Source organism: Miniopterus natalensis, chromosome 4, assembly GCF_054644295.1.
Source record: "Miniopterus natalensis isolate mMinNat1 chromosome 4, mMinNat1.hap1, whole genome shotgun sequence".
NCBI classification, from domain to species: domain Eukaryota; kingdom Metazoa; phylum Chordata; class Mammalia; order Chiroptera; family Miniopteridae; genus Miniopterus; species Miniopterus natalensis.
This window is the reverse complement of record NC_142084.1, coordinates 58,853,292-58,870,529: the sequence shown is the minus strand read 5'-3', so window position 1 is coordinate 58,870,529 and position 17,238 is coordinate 58,853,292. Positions and strand designations below refer to the sequence as shown.

The 17,238-nt window shown below is 39.9% G+C and overlaps 1 protein-coding gene across 2 annotated transcripts in view; it reads left to right on the top strand.

The window, feature by feature from the left end:
- MSRA (methionine sulfoxide reductase A) overlaps nt 1-17,238 on the top strand; it is a 350,861-nt gene that overhangs the window by 151,749 nt on the left and 181,874 nt on the right. For both annotated transcript variants that reach the window (XM_087815975.1, XM_087815974.1), the window contains exon 3: nt 5,624-5,743. In XM_087815975.1, coding sequence (XP_087672101.1) covers nt 5,624-5,743 — 120 coding nt within the window. The remainder of the gene's footprint in view (nt 1-5,623; nt 5,744-17,238) is intronic.

Below are 17,238 nucleotides of genomic sequence, written 5' to 3'. Positions count from 1 at the left end.
CTCCAGCAGGATCTGGTGTCTGCTTAAGTCTCAACAAATTTTAAAACAACATAATGAAGAACGTAGTCTCTAAGCACAGTGCAATAAAATTTTATCAAAAGAAATTGTATAAAAAAAAAGGTCATATGTTTGAAAATTAAAATTACAGCCTTAAATAATTCATAGTTTAAAAAGGAAATAACATGAAAATTATAAAATACTTGGTAAAATATGGTGAGAAAAGTACTGCATATCTAAATATGTGGGATGTATGTAAAGCAAAATTTAGAGGTCAATGTGTAGTGAAGTACATTTATCAGAAAACAAGAATGCTTAAAAATAAGTAAGCGAAGTATTTCAAGAATGTAGGAAAATAACAGACTAAAAGTAAAATGCACACCAAGATAATATCAAAGAAGGAGCAGAAATGGAAACCAAAAAAGAGGATCAATGAAAACCAAGGTTAGTTCTGTTATATAAACCTCTAAAGCAGAAATAGAAATAGGAAAACTTGAATAAATAAAAAACAATGCAACAATTAAAGTCACCCCTAATCCCTCCCTTCTCCTCTCCAAAGACACAAGGTGGTTCAGGAAGTTTTATTGTAACTTCAAGGAACGAATAATCCTTTTCTAATGCAGTGTTACATAGGAGGGGAAAAAAAGTTAGCCAATTTATTTTAAGAGGCCAATATAACCCTGATACTAATTCTGGACAGGATCGTACAAGGAAATAAAATTATTACCAATCTTCCTTATGAACATAAGTGAAAACTTTTAAAATAAAATGTTAGCAAAAGTAATTCTTCAATATTAAAATGCATTATTAGTAGGTAAGGTTTACTGTAGGGTGGTTCAGAAAAAATCTATAAATGTAATATACTACTTTAAAAGATTAAACCATATGACCTTCTCAAAAGAATGCAAGCATTATTAACACTCAAGACTCAAGCATGATAAAAAGCTCTTTACAAACTAGAAATGAAAGGAAACTTTCCTAGTTTGAAAAAAGGTAACTATCAAAACATGCAGCAAACCTCATACTTAGTGGAACATTCTCACTAATGATAGGATAAGACAAGGATTCTCATGATCCCCCTTATTATTCAGCATTAGCCAGGAGGCCCTAGCCAATGTGATAAAATGAGATAAAGGGGAATAATAATTGGACAGAGAGATATAAAACTGTCATTTGTACAAAATATGATACTCTATATAGGAAATCAGAGAGAAGATGGAGACAAATCATTAGAATGAAAAAGAGAATTCTCTAAGTTTTCTGACTATAAGGAAAGCATACTAAAATCAATGGTGTTTTATATACCAACTATAAGCAATAAAAAAGTGTAATAGAAAAAAAATAGTGTTTAGAGCAGTAACACAAATCATAGGATACATAGAACTATATGTAATAAAAATGTATAAGACTTTTATGGAGAAAATAATAACATGGTATTGAAGGACATCCAAGAAGACCTGAATAAATGGACGACTATATTATGTTCATTGATGGAGACTCAATATTATTAATATGACAAAATATTTTCAAATTAATCTATAAGTTCAATGTAATTATAATAGAAATCTTTACAGGATATTGTATGGTACTTGACAAGCTAATACTAAACTAAATTTGGAATAGTAATGGGCCAAGAATAGCAAAGAAAATTTTGAAGAAGTATAAGATAAGAAGACTTGCTTTACTAGATACTATGATTTATTAAAACTTGAGTGATTACAATCTCTGATATTTCCCTACAAGCATGTTCCATCCACTCTATTCTCCACTCAAGCCAATAATATTAAGAATCATCTTTGACTCTTTCTTTCTCTCAAACCCTGCTTCCAGTGTGCCAGGAACTGCTTTTGGCTGTCTTCAAAATATATCCAAAATCTGATCATGACTCATGACTTCCTCTGGGACCACCTGGTTTAACCATTCTTTACGTCTCTGCTTGGTCCACTTCAGTCTACTCTCAGCAGAGGAAAGCCAGAATGATCCTTATAAAACATAAGTTATGTCATTTATTCTCTGCTCAAAACTCAACAGTGAGCATCCATTTCACTCAGAGTCAAATCCAAAGTCCTATAACCCACAAGGCCCTACGTGATTTGGCTTACTGATTATGTCCCACTGCTTTCTCCTGCTCAATCCACTCAGGCCACACTGGCTTCTTTCCTGCCCCTTAAACGTAGCAGGCATATTCTTGGGGCCTTTGAAGTGACTGTTTCTTCTGCCTGGAACATCCTGCCCCTCAGATATCTGAGTGGGTGACCACTCACCACATTCAAGTCTTTGTTGGAAGTCACCATCTCTTTGAGGCCCACCTTGAACACATTATTTAACATTGCATCTTCCCCAGCACTCCTGACCGCTCTGACCTTGCTTTATTTTTTTTAAAAATACTTCTTTATAGTCTTAAACTTGCTACGTCCAGGTACTTCTTTATTATTTTTAGTGCTTATTATTCGTCTTCCGCCAGTAGCGTGTAAGCACTACAAGAGTGTAGGATCTTTCTTGTTCACTCATGTGTTTCAAGTGCCTAGAGCACTTCTTGGCACATAGTAGGTAATTAATAAATATTTGTTGAGTAAACTACTGAAGAACAGTATGTTATTGGTGGAGAACTAGATAAATGGGTGGAACATAATGGGACCACTCATAATGACATATAATAGAGATGACATTAGAGATAAGTGGGGAAAGAATTGATTATTTAATAACTTATAATTTATTTTGATACTTTGATATCTATATAAAAAATTAAATTGAATCCCTGCCTCACACCCTACACAAAAAAATATTTCCAGATGAATTAGCAACCTAAATGAAGATCAAATGTTTAAAGCTTCTGAGAATATAGGATATTGTTTTTGTAATTTTAATGTATGGCAAGAGTTCTTATGCATGATGCACCAAAAGCACAAATTATAAAGGAAAATGTAGAGAAATTTAACCACAGTTAAAACTTAAAACATCTGTATGACAATACAGGGTAGGCTAGCTGCTAAAGTAGCCTGTCATGTACCTGTGCCTAGAATACTTGCAGTACTCTTTAGTGCCATCACTGTTAGTCATTGTATGATTCAGAAATATTTTATTCAACCCACCTTGCAGACTTCTGAACTTCAGGGGCTGGGGCGCTTCAGCTTGGCACACTGAGCAACTCCTGGATTGTGTGTGGCCTTTTATGCTCAGTAATGCAGCCCAGAGACTTTTATCCACCCTTCCCCGGAGATGTCCTGTTGTCATTTCTGGGAAGGTTAATTCTATGTGCCAAGTTGAGCTGGCTAAGGGATGCCCAGATAAAATATGATTTTGGGTGTGTCTGTGAGGCTGTTTCTTAGAAGAGATTAGCATGTGAATGGGCAGACTGAGTAAAGACCTCCCTCACCAATACGGGTAGGCGTCATTCAGCCCACTGAGGGCCTGGACAGGACAAAACACTTGCTCTGTTTCAGCCATGACATCCGCTTTTCCTGCCCTTGAGCACTGGTGCTCCTGTTTTAACAGGCCTTTGGATTTGGACTGGAATTACAGTACTGGCTTCCTAGGTCTCCAGCTTTCAGACTGTAGCTAATGAGACTTCGCAATCTCCATAATTGTGGGAGCCAAGTTCTCATAATAAATCTCTCTCTCTCCGTACACACACACACACACACACACAATCTTCTTTTGGTTCTCTTGGTTCTGTTTCTTTTGAGAACCCTGACTAACATAATTCCCTTATCTCAGGAGTGCAGTGAAGTAAAATTAACAGTGAATCCTTGTTCCAGAGGCTTGAGGATACTTAATTTTTATAAATATTCAGTAAATATTTAGTTATATTCACTAGCAGCAGACAGTTCCTTTGCAAACAAGTGCATGGTATGTAGAAGTGTATAACTCAAATAATGCACATGCTTATATTTTCCTTTGAATTTTTTGCTTTCCTTTTAAAAATGTATACACTTTTCATTTTTGAAGTCATATGACTATTGCAGAAAATCTTGAAAAGTAAAAAAATATTTCTGTCGTCTCACCACTGTAATATGTTTATAACTTTATATTTTTTTCTAGTCTACTTTGGTATGAATATTTTTTCATAGTTGTAATAAAAGCATGTACATAATTGTTTTTTCTTTGCAAATTTAGCTTTAGGCAATAATGACATAATCATATACATATTTCCATGTTGCATTGTTACCTCAACAATCATTTTTTTACTGCATTAAATTTCATCATTTGACTCTATTATATTTTTTAACTGTTAATCTAATTTTTGTTGGTATATTTCCCCTCACATTTGAGCAAATATATTTTTGTATAATATGTAATGTTATGCACATTGCTTTTCGGTTATTGTTGCTCTGAATATTTAAAGCAGAATATTAACAAGCGTCAAGAATTTCAGTAAACTTCTATCTAATTTTTCTTTCAGCTCTGTCATCTAATCTAACAAGTCTAGTGATCATAGTAGGAGGCATATATTAATTTGCCAACTGTTGTTCCACCTGAGATCTTAATTATATATGACTTAAAAATGCCATAAAACTTGAGTGAGGCAGTCATCTTGTTTACATCTAGAAATAGGCCACAGACAGCAGTTGTGCACAGTTAGAAACTTGTGGTAGAAAATGAGGGCTCTTTGCAGCCCAGGGAAAATGTAAGTCATCATTTTCAATGCGTGTAAGTATGTGCATTCGTGGGAGATGGGTCTTAGTTTTCATATGTTCAAAGGAATCCAGTAACTACTGGTATGAGCTCCATGTTTGCTAGTTGAATGGGATGCTATTTTTGTGAGTTTCTTTGTTTTTGTTTCTTCCTTCCCCGTATTTCTCCCCTCTCTTTTTCCTCATTTATTACACTAAGTAATAGAACCCCAGAAAATGTTCTTATTGGGGAGTGATGATCTGTCAAATGAAAGCTTATGACTTAAAAACATTTTAAAAACTGAGCACATACGTGAAATTGTTAATCAAATACTTTGTCAAACTGTGTTGATTTGGGGAAGATTTCCCATTTAGATCGGTATTTTAGTGTTACCTTTCCTTGCTAGAATTTTTTTTTACAAAGCATAAGGGTGCTGATTATTAAATAAATTTCTACTATTAATACAAGCTATTACGTTTTGATGAGTCCATAATGAATCAAGTGTGGAAATCATTCATCAAATGTAGCTAGCCTTTTACTGTTATTTGGAAAAGTATAGCTTTACTAACTTCATTAAAATGTTAGGCTTTCTGCCCAGCCAGTGTTGCTCAGTAGTTGAGCGCCGACCCATGAACAAAGAGGTCACTGGTTGATTCCGTCAGGGCACATGGCCAGGTTGCAGGCTTGATCCCCAGTGGGGGGCGTGCAGGAGGCAACCGATGGATGTTTCTCTCTGTCCCTCTCCCTTCCTCTCTCAAATCAATAAAATCATATTTAAAAATGTTAGGCTTTCTATGCTTTTGCACAACTAAAGCAAAGAAACATCCTATGCAAATAATCTGAAATAAAATTATTTTTAAATGTTAGAACCTCTCCTTTAAATGATAAAATCTTAGTGATTTTTGATTTTCAAGTGACAGGAACAACTCTTTCCCAGTGTAACAGAGCTTATAAATGCAATGACTATCTTATTTCTGGTAAAAGACTAATCGGTATTTTATGTTTTTCTTAGGAATGGGCTGTTTCTGGGGAGCTGAGAGGAAATTCTGGACCCTGAAAGGAGTATATTCAACTCAAGTTGGTTATGCGGGAGGCTACACTTCCAACCCTACTTACCAAGAAGTCTGCTCAGGTAGGAAGAATTTGCTCCATCGTGTTACTAGGAAGAACAAGGAAGGCCTTGTCCCTAGGGGCAGGTGACAGGGTCTTGAAACTGGAAATGGAATTTTTGTGTGTGTTTCCTCAGTCTTCTGTTTCCCGTTTCTGTAAATAGACTCATTGGCCTCTCACTTTATATTCTCAGGAGATAATGAACTTCCTGTGGAATACATAACTTAGCTTTTGCTGCAGAATAATCACCCCAAACCTTAATCACTAAGACGATCATTTATTAGCTTATGATTCTGTAGGTGAGCAATGTAGGCTATGCTCAGTGTGGCAGCTCTTCTGGTCTCATCTAGACTCACTCATGGGATGCCAGTCAACTGGTGGGTTGCCAGGGGGCTAGTTGGGTTAGGATGGCTTCACTTATACGTCTGGCAGCTGCTGCTGGCTGTCGGTTAATGCTTGCTGTTGGGATAATGGGGACGATGGACCATGGATCTTTGGCAGGCTGGCCTGGGCTAATTCACGTGGTGGTGGATATAGAGATTCCAGGACCAGCAAGTGAGGACAAGCCCCATTCTGCTAATACTTTGCAAGTCTCTTTTGGTGTCACATTTATTATTGTCCCATTGGCCAAAGCAATTCATATGGTCTAGCCCAAAGTCACTGTGGGAGGGACTCCCCAGAGGCATGTGTACAGGGAGGTGTGAAGAAACTGGGACCATTACTGTAACAGTTTACCGCATGGGACAAACGTGTCATATACTAGACATGTTTTCTTGAGGGAAAAGTATTAAAAGCCAAGCTATAAGAAGGGATTGGCAACCTGGGCCTATGCCCTGACCGGGAATCGAACCGGCAACCTTTCGGCACAAGGGACGATGCCCAACCAACTGAGCCACACCGGCCAGGGCAAGAGTTGAAATATTTTTATTGCTGTTGAGAATGTGGAATATCAAATAAATACTTTATAATGGTTAATCCATTTTTTTCTTTGCTTCTCTTTCAAAATTAAACAAATGCTTATGCGAGCTGTAAATAGAGAGATTTAGGTGAACTCTGGAGATTGCCCAGGTATATCCTCTTAAGTCTCAGAATGGAAATGAATAGATTCCTCCCTGTAATTGCAGACATGACTTAATAGCCTAAGAGAAAAGGTTGCTAGGAAAACCTTCAAGTACCTACTGCTTATACTATTATTACCCACCAGCAAAATGTTAAAGACCAATTAGAATATTGTGATTGCTTATTTGCTCAGGTTCATTGCAGTTCAACTTTTCACCTTCACAATGATAGCATGATAATACCCTTTTGTTGAATTCCTACTATGTGCCAGACATTGTAATAAGCACTTTCGCATCTTTGCTTTTTTACCATCTAATCTTCCAAACAGTTCCCACAAAGTTTCTCAATCTCTGTCTTTTACAGAGGGAGTGTTGGGGCTCAGAGAGAAAAAGTCATTTACTCAAGGTCATATGTAGCAGGAACTCCAACCTCATTAGCTCTTAGCTCAAAAAGTTTAGGTCATTGACCATGGTGTAAGTCATCCAGCTCTCATTATGTCCCAGTGATTCTCCATTTGTCTATTCACACTTCTTTCTACCACGTCACACGTTCTTTTTCATGTCTATGTCTCTACTATACTTTTTAGTATATTGGTGTGCTTTTTAATGATTACTGTGAGGAAAACCCTTTTAAGATACAGTTCACGCAGACAGCTGGTGTGTTAGAGGCCTGTAGCAATGGTAAAATACAGACACCATGGAGCTTGGTAAAGGACTGTTTGATGTGAACACTAAGTGGTGGCATCAGGAAGCATGGTTGTCATGGAAACTTTTCCTGATTGGGACAAGGTAGTTATAGGGTCTTACCCAGACACAGAAGGAGAGATGATTTCTTTCCCCAGGCTTTTTTTGTTCTGATCATGAAAGGGAAAAACAAAAAGGCAGAGAGAAACTGTGATAGAAAGGTCCCTCTGGCACAGAAGTGGTTGAGTCTTCAGATCCCTGGGAATAGCAGGGAAGGAGAACAAACAAGGTCCCCAGCCAGAGTAATTATGATAACCAGCTAATTAAAGATTTTTGACCGAGATGAGGATGGGGAAGACAGAAAGCAAGTTATACTGGTGGGGCCTCCCCACTGAAGCCTCAGGTGCTCAAAGCCTTGTTGAACAAGTCAGCCCTGGAGGGGTCTGACTTGTAAGGGAGAAAAACCAAGTCTCCACTAAGATGCATAATAATTGCTGAGGTTTCATGTAAGAGAAATACTAGTCTATGCTCCATGTATTTGAGTTAATTTCAAAATTGCTTACTCTTGCATTTGTAATTAAGTTTGAAAAACTTTGGTCGCAACCCAGGAGTCTTTTGTAAAAGTATGTATGCATGTATGTGTGTATGTATGTATGTATTCATTCATTCAGTCAGTCATTCACTCATTCATTCAAGAAAAGAAGCCTAAGGACATGAGTTGCTTGCCAAATTTCTTCTCTCGTATAGCAGTATATTTGAGCCTAAGGTACCATTTGGTTTCTTGGGGGCAAGTGTCATAAAGAGAGGGGTAGCACTCAGGATGGGGATCTCAAAATCCAATAGGGCAAGCTTTACCACCCTCCCCACCCCACCACTAACCCATCACATGATGACAAATGTCACAGCTTCCACAAGCATTGCCTGGGTACACAGATCAGTGGTCACAGGCATGGAATCAGAACCACTGGCTGTAGTTTGCATGCCTACTTGCTAGTGGGTATGCACAGCCTCAGGGGATAAACAAGTGTGCCAGTGTGTATTCAAGTATAAAAGTACATGTGCATTGAGATACATATTAATGTCAGGATGGTTTTTCTTTGTGGCTACTGATGGGCCTGTGATTCTGAAACCAGAGCTCAAGTTGCTATTAGGCACATAGGAAAGATATACAGTTTCTAACAGACAGGTGAGGAGGGGGAGCCCCATGGTGATACATGGGTAGGGTATGCCTGTCTGACATGTAAGCAGAACATTCATGAATGGCTCACCAATGGGTCTGTTCCATGCTGGGTGATCTGGGATGCAACTTGAGCCTAACTTATGTAGAAGATACTAGGGGACAACAGTTCCTCAAGAATTTCAATAAAGTTGCCCTTTGGGAATGGAAGTATAAAGTAAGCCTATAATGAATCAGAGCAGAGATAAGCAGTCACTTAGAAGAAAGCTTGGCTTCTGGGTCTGTAAGACCTCAGAGTAACCTGATGGAGTGCCTTGACCTAGGTAAAAGGGAAAAAAAATAGGACCTCAGCAGGGAGTCTGGTCAGCCAGGCCAGCCTGGGAGAGGGGGAGTCCTGCTGGCACCCTGTGGGTTGCTCTGTAAGGTTTGGCTGCTGGATAGACTACCAGAGCCTGGCACCATGACGCTTTTAAGTTCTATCACTAACTTCTCTTGTTCTGATCCACACCCTATGGAAACTTCTCATCTTTTGTCTTCCTGTGGATATTACTTACAGAAAGAAAAGAAAGAGACCCAGTCAGTCAGCCAGACAGCCCTAATCCTCGTTTCAAATTTAAAATTGAATGCCATTCTGAGATGTATATCTCAGTCTATTGTGAGTTTAGCCTACAAGGGCGATTCTCTCCCTATTGGATTAACCTTGGGATGAATTAAATGATAAGAGTGGAATTTTGGCTTTGGGAGTTGAGAGTCAGAAGCCAGACCACTGTGATTTTCTAAAAGCTGTGACTGCCCCCTTGCCTTTTGCAGGAGACTCCTTGTCTCTCACATGTGTCCACCATTTTATTTAAATTTCCTATTTTAAAAGTAACCATCCTCCTGTAAGGCATTTAAACCTTCCCTCCTTGGATTCATCAATTAGCACTGAACCCAGAGCTCTCAGGCTGAGAAACATGCATCTCCTAGATGTTTCAGGCCTGAATCCTGAGCTCCGAGAGCTGCCAGATCCTGCATTGAACCCAGTCTCAGCCTGGATGCTGGGTTACATTGCCACAGCCACAGTTTGGCTACTCTTTCTTGTTGTGTTTCATATCTGTCTCTATGAGATGTGCTGAGAGGTAATTTAAGTTTTTATGGCCACCATTCTGTTCCTAAAATGATTTCCAAGATTCATGCATTCATTTGGTGTTCCCTAAAAGCTTTGTGTATGCCTGGCACTAGAGAACCCATAGAAACTTGGAGTGGAATAGCCATGAGGAGCCCAGATTTCATGTAGCCTTTCTTGAATGAATTAAGTACACCTATTGGGAATGTACTACACACATTATACTAGGCATTAGGGGAAGGTTGTTTATGATCCAAAGTTGAATAAAGAATGTCTTCCAGAATTCTTCCTCTGTAGTCAAATGAAGGCTTGATCTCTCACATTTGTTTTAAAGAATTGTGCTGACCTTGGCTTTCTACACACACACACACACACACACACACACACACACACACACACACACACTCCTCCAAACATTTGTTATGCAAACCAACTGATTAACTGGCATGCTGTTGCTCTACTACATTGATTTTAGAACTAATCGAGCTATTCACATTCCTGAATACCCTGAGAGAGAATTATTCCTACATCTTATAATAATGACTATACAGATGAAAATATGAAAGACATTCTGCAATGGATAAACATTCTGGGTTAATTTCAGTGCATTAGCCTAATACACAAATAACCCCACTTCTGGCAAGAAAACCCAGGATGTTAATTCACTGGGTAATATATTTTCGTATTTTGCTTACAGATGTTCAGAACAATTCCATGTTTATTAGTCTATTCAAAAGCTTCTAGAAATCTGCACAGCCAAGTGGCACCAAAACCAGAAGCATGAAAGGGACTGTACAACTTTTTCTCGTAAATGAAATTTACACCATCATCACAGAAAATCCGAGGCCCAGATACTTTCTGTATCAACAGAATAGTCCAGTGGATTTTCAGACAACATGTTCAATAGAAGTTGAACAGGAGCCTGGGTCTGGGAGGAGCAGAGTGTTGGAGTCCTCATATCACTTTCTGGTGGTATAGATGCCCAGGTCATTTCACTCCCCGGACTCAGTTTCCTCTCTTGTAAAACGGGAGCAGTGCCACTTAACGAAGCTAATAAAATTGTGATGAGGTTCTTACTTGAAAATAAAATTATTTCAAATTGAAAGTATGCTAGAAAATTGAGGACATACACTTTCTATCACTCTAGCTCTTGGGCATGTTAAAGATACAAGTGATGGGTCATGGAGCATCTCTTGGCAGGGGACAGGCTCAACATATAGCCTTTTTCTTCTTTTCCTACTGGGTTCTTAGTAGATCATATCCATCCCCTTCTCCAAATGCATATCCTTAGTTCCTTGATGCCTAAGAGCCCTAACAAAGCATTGAATAATTTCCTCACTAATATAGCAACCCAGTATACTTTTTCAGTTTGACTTAATTTCTGAAGTGTTTGGGTGGATGTCCATGTCTCTGTATCTTACATGAGATTAATGGTCTCATTCTTCTTCAAAGTAGTGATGAGTTGTTATTAGCAGATTTTACCAAGCAATGTAAAACCCTTTCTGAATTCCTCACAGACTACATTAAATCTCTTTTTAGTGCATAGTAAGTCTTATTGTACTCATTTCAATGTCAGTCAAGATAAATTACTAAGTTATTGACATATCCCTGAAAATGCAAGAATTCTGATGTTCAGATCTTGCTGTAAGCACTTTGATAGTTTTTTTGTTCTTCTTATATTAGACATAAAATTGACCTTGAACTTGTAGCAGGCAGGGTGAAAATGCTTCTCTTTCTCAAGCCACCGGGCAGAAAGCAAGCCCTGAGGTCTAGGGTCCTACGACTTATAGCTTGTAGGACCAAATACAGCTCCTCCACCCAACCCATCCATGTAGCTATTCAAGACCGATTTGCTCAGTGAATAGAACAACTTCTGAAGGACAAAATATAGGTAATAGGAAAACTGTTTTTATTTTCTAAGCCTCAATCACCAGAGGACAAGTTTGACTTCTTGAAGAGCTAACATCAGGAGTCCTGGGGCATAGACCATAGGGTAGGAGGGGAGTCAAGGCACTTCGGACCTGGAAGGGACTTAACCATCTTCTAGTCCAGTGGCTTTCAAAGTGGGTGACCATAGACTCCTTGGCTCCAGGAAGGTGCTTCAGGATGTCCACCAACAATGAAGTGTTTTAATTAAATAACAAAGATTTAAGCTGCTTGGAGAACTCATTCACCCTCTTAGCTATATTATATATTGTAGTTTCGACTAATATTTTATTTTAGAAAGTTCTTCAAGATGCTTGAAAACTACAGAGACTACTTTCTTTGTCAGATGAGGAAACTGAGGATGAGAGAAAGTGATTTGGGAGATGAATTTGAGAAGAGTTGAAAACTTACTTGTCTTCCCAGATCATGCTGTTGCCAGAATCCTAAAAGGAAGTAAAAATCTGTGTCCATTATGCTCTTTTAAGTAAGGATGGGATCAAGGATTCAGAGTGGAGGTGGCTTTTGAGTTTGAAATGTTAAGATTTCAAGACAATATTTTTTGTCATCTAGGTCCTGGTTATCATTACTGTTGGTCTGGATTTCCCCCCCCAAATTGAATACCGGGGTTTTCTGATGGGCAGTTCTTATGTCTGTTAGACGCTCTCAGTGCTCTTCGCTATAGCCAGGAGCAGGGCTCGGTGGTGGCAGTGGAGCCTTCGAGAGCCTCTCTTGTTAACCAGTGCTTTGGCATGTCTTATTTCCCCCGACCTAGGAATGAGAAGGGAAATCATTAAATAAGAGTACTGTTGCCTTACTCTCTTTCAAAGCTTCTGTAGATCTGATTTCCAGCCTGGGCTGTGGATCCCCAGGGCTTGCAGAGTTAGGAAAACAGTCTGCAGATTGATTTAGCCACTGAGCATGGCCTGGAGACCTTAATCATCATCTCACTCACACCTTTTCCCAGTTTTCAGTTTGTAAGGGAAACGACGTTGTGGTAAGTAAAGTATACATTCATTCAATGTTACTGAACCCACAGCAGCTTTGTGTCATCATATATGTCCCTCCCTGGGTTCTAAAAGTAGAGCGACTATATGGGGACTCTTATGCAGCGACTGGACAGCATCACCTGGCCCCTCGTGCTCCTATAGGGGTGGAACTACCATGCTAAAGGGTTGTTCAAAGTTCCCAAAGTTGAAACAAAACAGACACAAGCCCACTTTGCTAGAGATATTTCGAGTTTGCCCAAATATTTCAACCCACCATTAGACATCACAGAGGATGCGGATTTTATACAGCTTCAAAGGATGGAAGGCTGGCAAACGCTGAAACACGAGGCAGCAAAACCTGCGTCCTCAGACCGTAGGGGACGCATTTATGCCTTCCCTTCCTTGTTGGATTGGTTGGCCAAAGACCACAGTTGTGCCAGTGTCTCCGTTCTTTGTCATTAAGTGTGTGTGGGGTTGTTGAATGGATTTTGTTGGTTTAAGAATTCTCCGAAGACTGTTGCTGTTCAGCGTGTTCTTCATATAACCTTGGTATTTCCCTATTCTCTAGCTTGTTTGGCTGTTCAGTTCACCTCTCTCCTTGAGCAGCTTGAATCACTGCAGGGCACAGGTGTGGTGGTCAAAGTTCAATAGACCGACAGACTTTAAGTAGTTAAATGTGTCAATATTTCAGCACATGTGATGGTAAAATTCTAATAGGTAATTTAAATGGAAAATAAATTAAATGAGCAGGAACGATAATAAAAACATTCTTTATATTCATTCAGCACTAGAAATAGGTTTTTCTTTCATTGTTTCAGGATTATAGTCTCAAAGATTTAGAAGGGAGATTAAGAGGAATTTGCTATAGCAAGCAGTTCTTAAAACATAATAGCAAAAGCAATTGATGAATGTGCCTACACTGATTTTTTTTTCCAAATCACATATAATGGAACCATAATGGACTATGAGAAAATACCCTTATAGGGGGTTGAGCTTCTCTAGGAATTTATGTGATACTCTGGGTCTTAATTACTTCATAATAACTGACAATTTTTAGAGCCTTAAAATAAGGATTTTTTTTCTCTTTCTGTAAGTTATATTAAAAATAAATATCTGGGTCAATTACTGCCCCACCTGCCAAGTTAAAATTGCAACAGAGGGGTTCATAGGAAAACACAGTGGCCCGCCGTGTGAGCGGGTCGCTCGGTAGGAATGGAGAGGCTTCAGAAGAGGTCCCCGCTGTGGGCCTGGCCTGCCTCTGGTTTGCTTGGGCCTCAGCAGCATGTGAACCAGTTACAAACCACGGAGCCCTTCGGCGTGGGTTAGGCTTTGCTTAATAAACGCTGGCCCCTGCTGCGTGGGGTTGCGGGGTCTGCCAGGGAGCATCGAGGGACAGCACTGCTCTGTGTCCCCAGTCTCGGCGCTGGGGCTCGTGTGGCTCTCTGCAGAGCTTCCCCAGGAGGGCCACTTGCCCCCGTGGGGCCGGAGCCCGTTAATTTGTAGCTGTCACCTTCCTCTTCGTTTTCGTCATTTCCCCTTCCACCTCCTCCCTTGCCCTCTTTTTCTCTTTCCTCTAGTTAAGGAAACACTGCTTTTCTACTCCAGCACTGTTATTGTTATTATTCTAGTCCTAAAAGAAATCACAAGAACTGGTGACTTGATATGTATTGCCCATCTTAGGTTTAGAACAGTTCATAACATAATACTCTCGGGAGATATTACAATAGTAGCTTATACTAATTGCTAGTTTATAAAATCTACGGAACATGTTCACAGGCTGGTCTTTCCCAGGCCTGTGAAACAGCCGCGCTGTTTCCCACTGACGCCCGGGCCCGCTGCTCGGAATGGGTTGTGTGGTCCTGGCTAGTTAGAGGCACCAGTAGTCTCTTCTGGGGGTATTTCTTTTGAAAAGAAACAGGGCTTGTAGTTCAGATTGTTCAGATAATTTTCACATGCCTTTCCTGAGCATTTTAGGATACTTTTAAAGATATTAAATTAAGCTGTGAAGGTCTTGTAGGAATAAAGTAGAATTTTGAAAATGGTTTATAAAGAATGTCTGGTGGTCTGGAATATTTAGATCAACTTAACTTGACCTACAGAAACATGGATCATGGATTTCTTTTTCTTTTAGTTGGATGGATCTTAGATATCGCCTGTTCCAGTGATTTTTGAAACTTTTATTAAGCATTAGCATCTTTTTCTTCAGATAAAAATTTTGCACAGAAGTCTAATATAAAAGCAGTGTCCAGGATACTCTGATTGGAAAAGGGAGGGTTCTTCTTAAATTGTCCGATTTCCTCAGGCCAAGGAGGTGCCTCCTTGGAGCTAAATTAGAAAGCAATTGAAGACCAGGGACCACTACAGCGTGGGCTGAAGCAGGTGGTGAGGAGAGGAGCTCCCCACCTCACTGAACACTTGTGTCTGCCCTAAGGCTGGAAGTTACGGAAATCCCCGGGATGGTAGGGGAAGACCTCCAGAGAAAAGATGCTGGAAGGCATGAGCAAGGGGCCTGTTTATCTTCTGCCTGCTTAGAGATGTACGCAGGCACACAGATGTACCTAGGAGCCCTAAGCATGGGAGTTTTTGTGTGAGTTCCAGGTCTCCCAGCCAAGGGGCCCAGAACATCCAGTTTTTTCTCCCACTTCCCTGTGCTCCTCCCATTTTCAGTTTCAGCTCTGGCTCCTTGAGTGTATTTATTTGAAAGCCCTCCCTCCCCTCCTCGGTCATGAGAGGTAAAGGAATGTTAGCTCCTGTAAGGTCTATGCCCCTGTCAGCAGACCTGCTTTGCTCCTGAGAGGTGAGTTGACAAAAAGTCATAGGTGACTGAACTTGTATATTTTTGTGCACAAGAAAAAAAAAAAGTCTGTCATCTTGTTTAAGGCTTCTTAGGTTATATTTGATAGTTTGAAAATGCTCCAGGGAAAACCATCTGTCCGCTTTTGAAAGTCAGGTTGTAAAAAGGTGAAGCCACATTCTGGGGGTGGGAGGTGGGAGGTAGGGTGGGCATTGGAAAGAAGCTATTTTTTCTGATCTTCAACACCTTTTTAAAATTAATAGATTTTATTTTTTAGAGCAGCTTTAGGTTCATAGCAAAATTTAGAGGAAGGTACAGAGATTTCCCATATATTCCCAGCCCCCACAGAGGCACGCCCCCCCCCCCCCCCACTATCAGCATCCCCCACCCTAGTGGTACATTTGTTATGGCTGATGAACCTACACTGACACACCATTGTCATGTTGCCATTCTATGAGTTTAGACAAATGTATGATATATATCCATCACGATAGTATCATACAGAATGGTTTCACTCCCCTAAAAATTCTATGCTCTGCCTATACATTCCCTCCCCCACCCCTCTGCACCCCAAACCCCTGGCAACCACTGATCTTTTTACTGTCTTCAGAATTTGCCTTTTCCAGATGTCATATAATTGGAATCATACAGTATGTAGCCTTTTACAGCTGGCTTTTTTCACTTAGTAATATGCATTTAAGATTCCTCCATGTATTTTCATGGCTTGATAGCTCATTTCTTTTTAGCACTGAACAATATTCCATTGTCTGGATGTGCCACAGTCTATCCCATTCACCTACTGAAGGACATCCTGGTTGCTTCCAAGTTTGGGTAATTTTGAATAATGCTGTGAACCTAGGAAGCTGGTTTTTAAACACACAGCAGAGAGGTCAATGCAGGGACTCTGGATGGAGGCATCTGGAGGCCTGGGCTGAAGGGACATCTCAGCAGAGGGGAATTCTATTAGCCAGTTTTGGGAGCTTAGGGTTTTATCCACCAGTAGCATTTTAAGTTAAATTGTCTACTTGGATTTTTTGTGGGGGCCACTAGGTAAGAAGAAACTGTGTGTGGGCGATGGGTGGTTATAGGATCGTAGGAGAAGTAGCTTTCTCCTCTCCTTAGAGTACCTGTGTTCAGACAGGTGTGTCCTTTCAATGGGCCAGGTGTCTTTCTCTGTTTAGTTGTATGCTGAGGGTGTAGCTCTTTGGAGTTATACCTCTGTGGGGGTGTTTCTATTATATTCCTCACTTTGGGGGACCCTAGGTTTCATCTCCTACCCTCCCTCCCCCACCTCCAGCAGCTAGCTACCAAAGTAGCTTGAGAAGAAATTTCAGAGCGTTGGAGCTTGTGTCCCTTTTGGGGTTCTTATTTTCACCTTGTTTTGGCTTCTGCATGTTTCTTTAATATTAGCTTAGTGAAGAATTTTGAAAGGATGAAAATACATATTTCACTCAACATTTTAAATGAAGAGAGGGAAGAAGGTTGGAGAGGATGAAATGAATAAAGGGGGTAAATATATGGAAAGGGGTGGGGACTAGGTTTTTGGTGATAAGCATGCAATAGAGTACATAGATATCAAATATTAATGCTTACACCTGAGACGTATATAATGTTATTTCAATAATAATTAATTTTTAAAAAGATACTGAGCTGTTGTATTCTTGGCCAGGGCTTGTTCTGAGGAGCGGTTATTGCTCAGAGACAATTGCAGGGATGTGAGAGAAGGGAGCATCATTGCTCTTAGGGGTGGCTGGGCACCTGTCTGAACAGATGGAAAGAGTGACTTG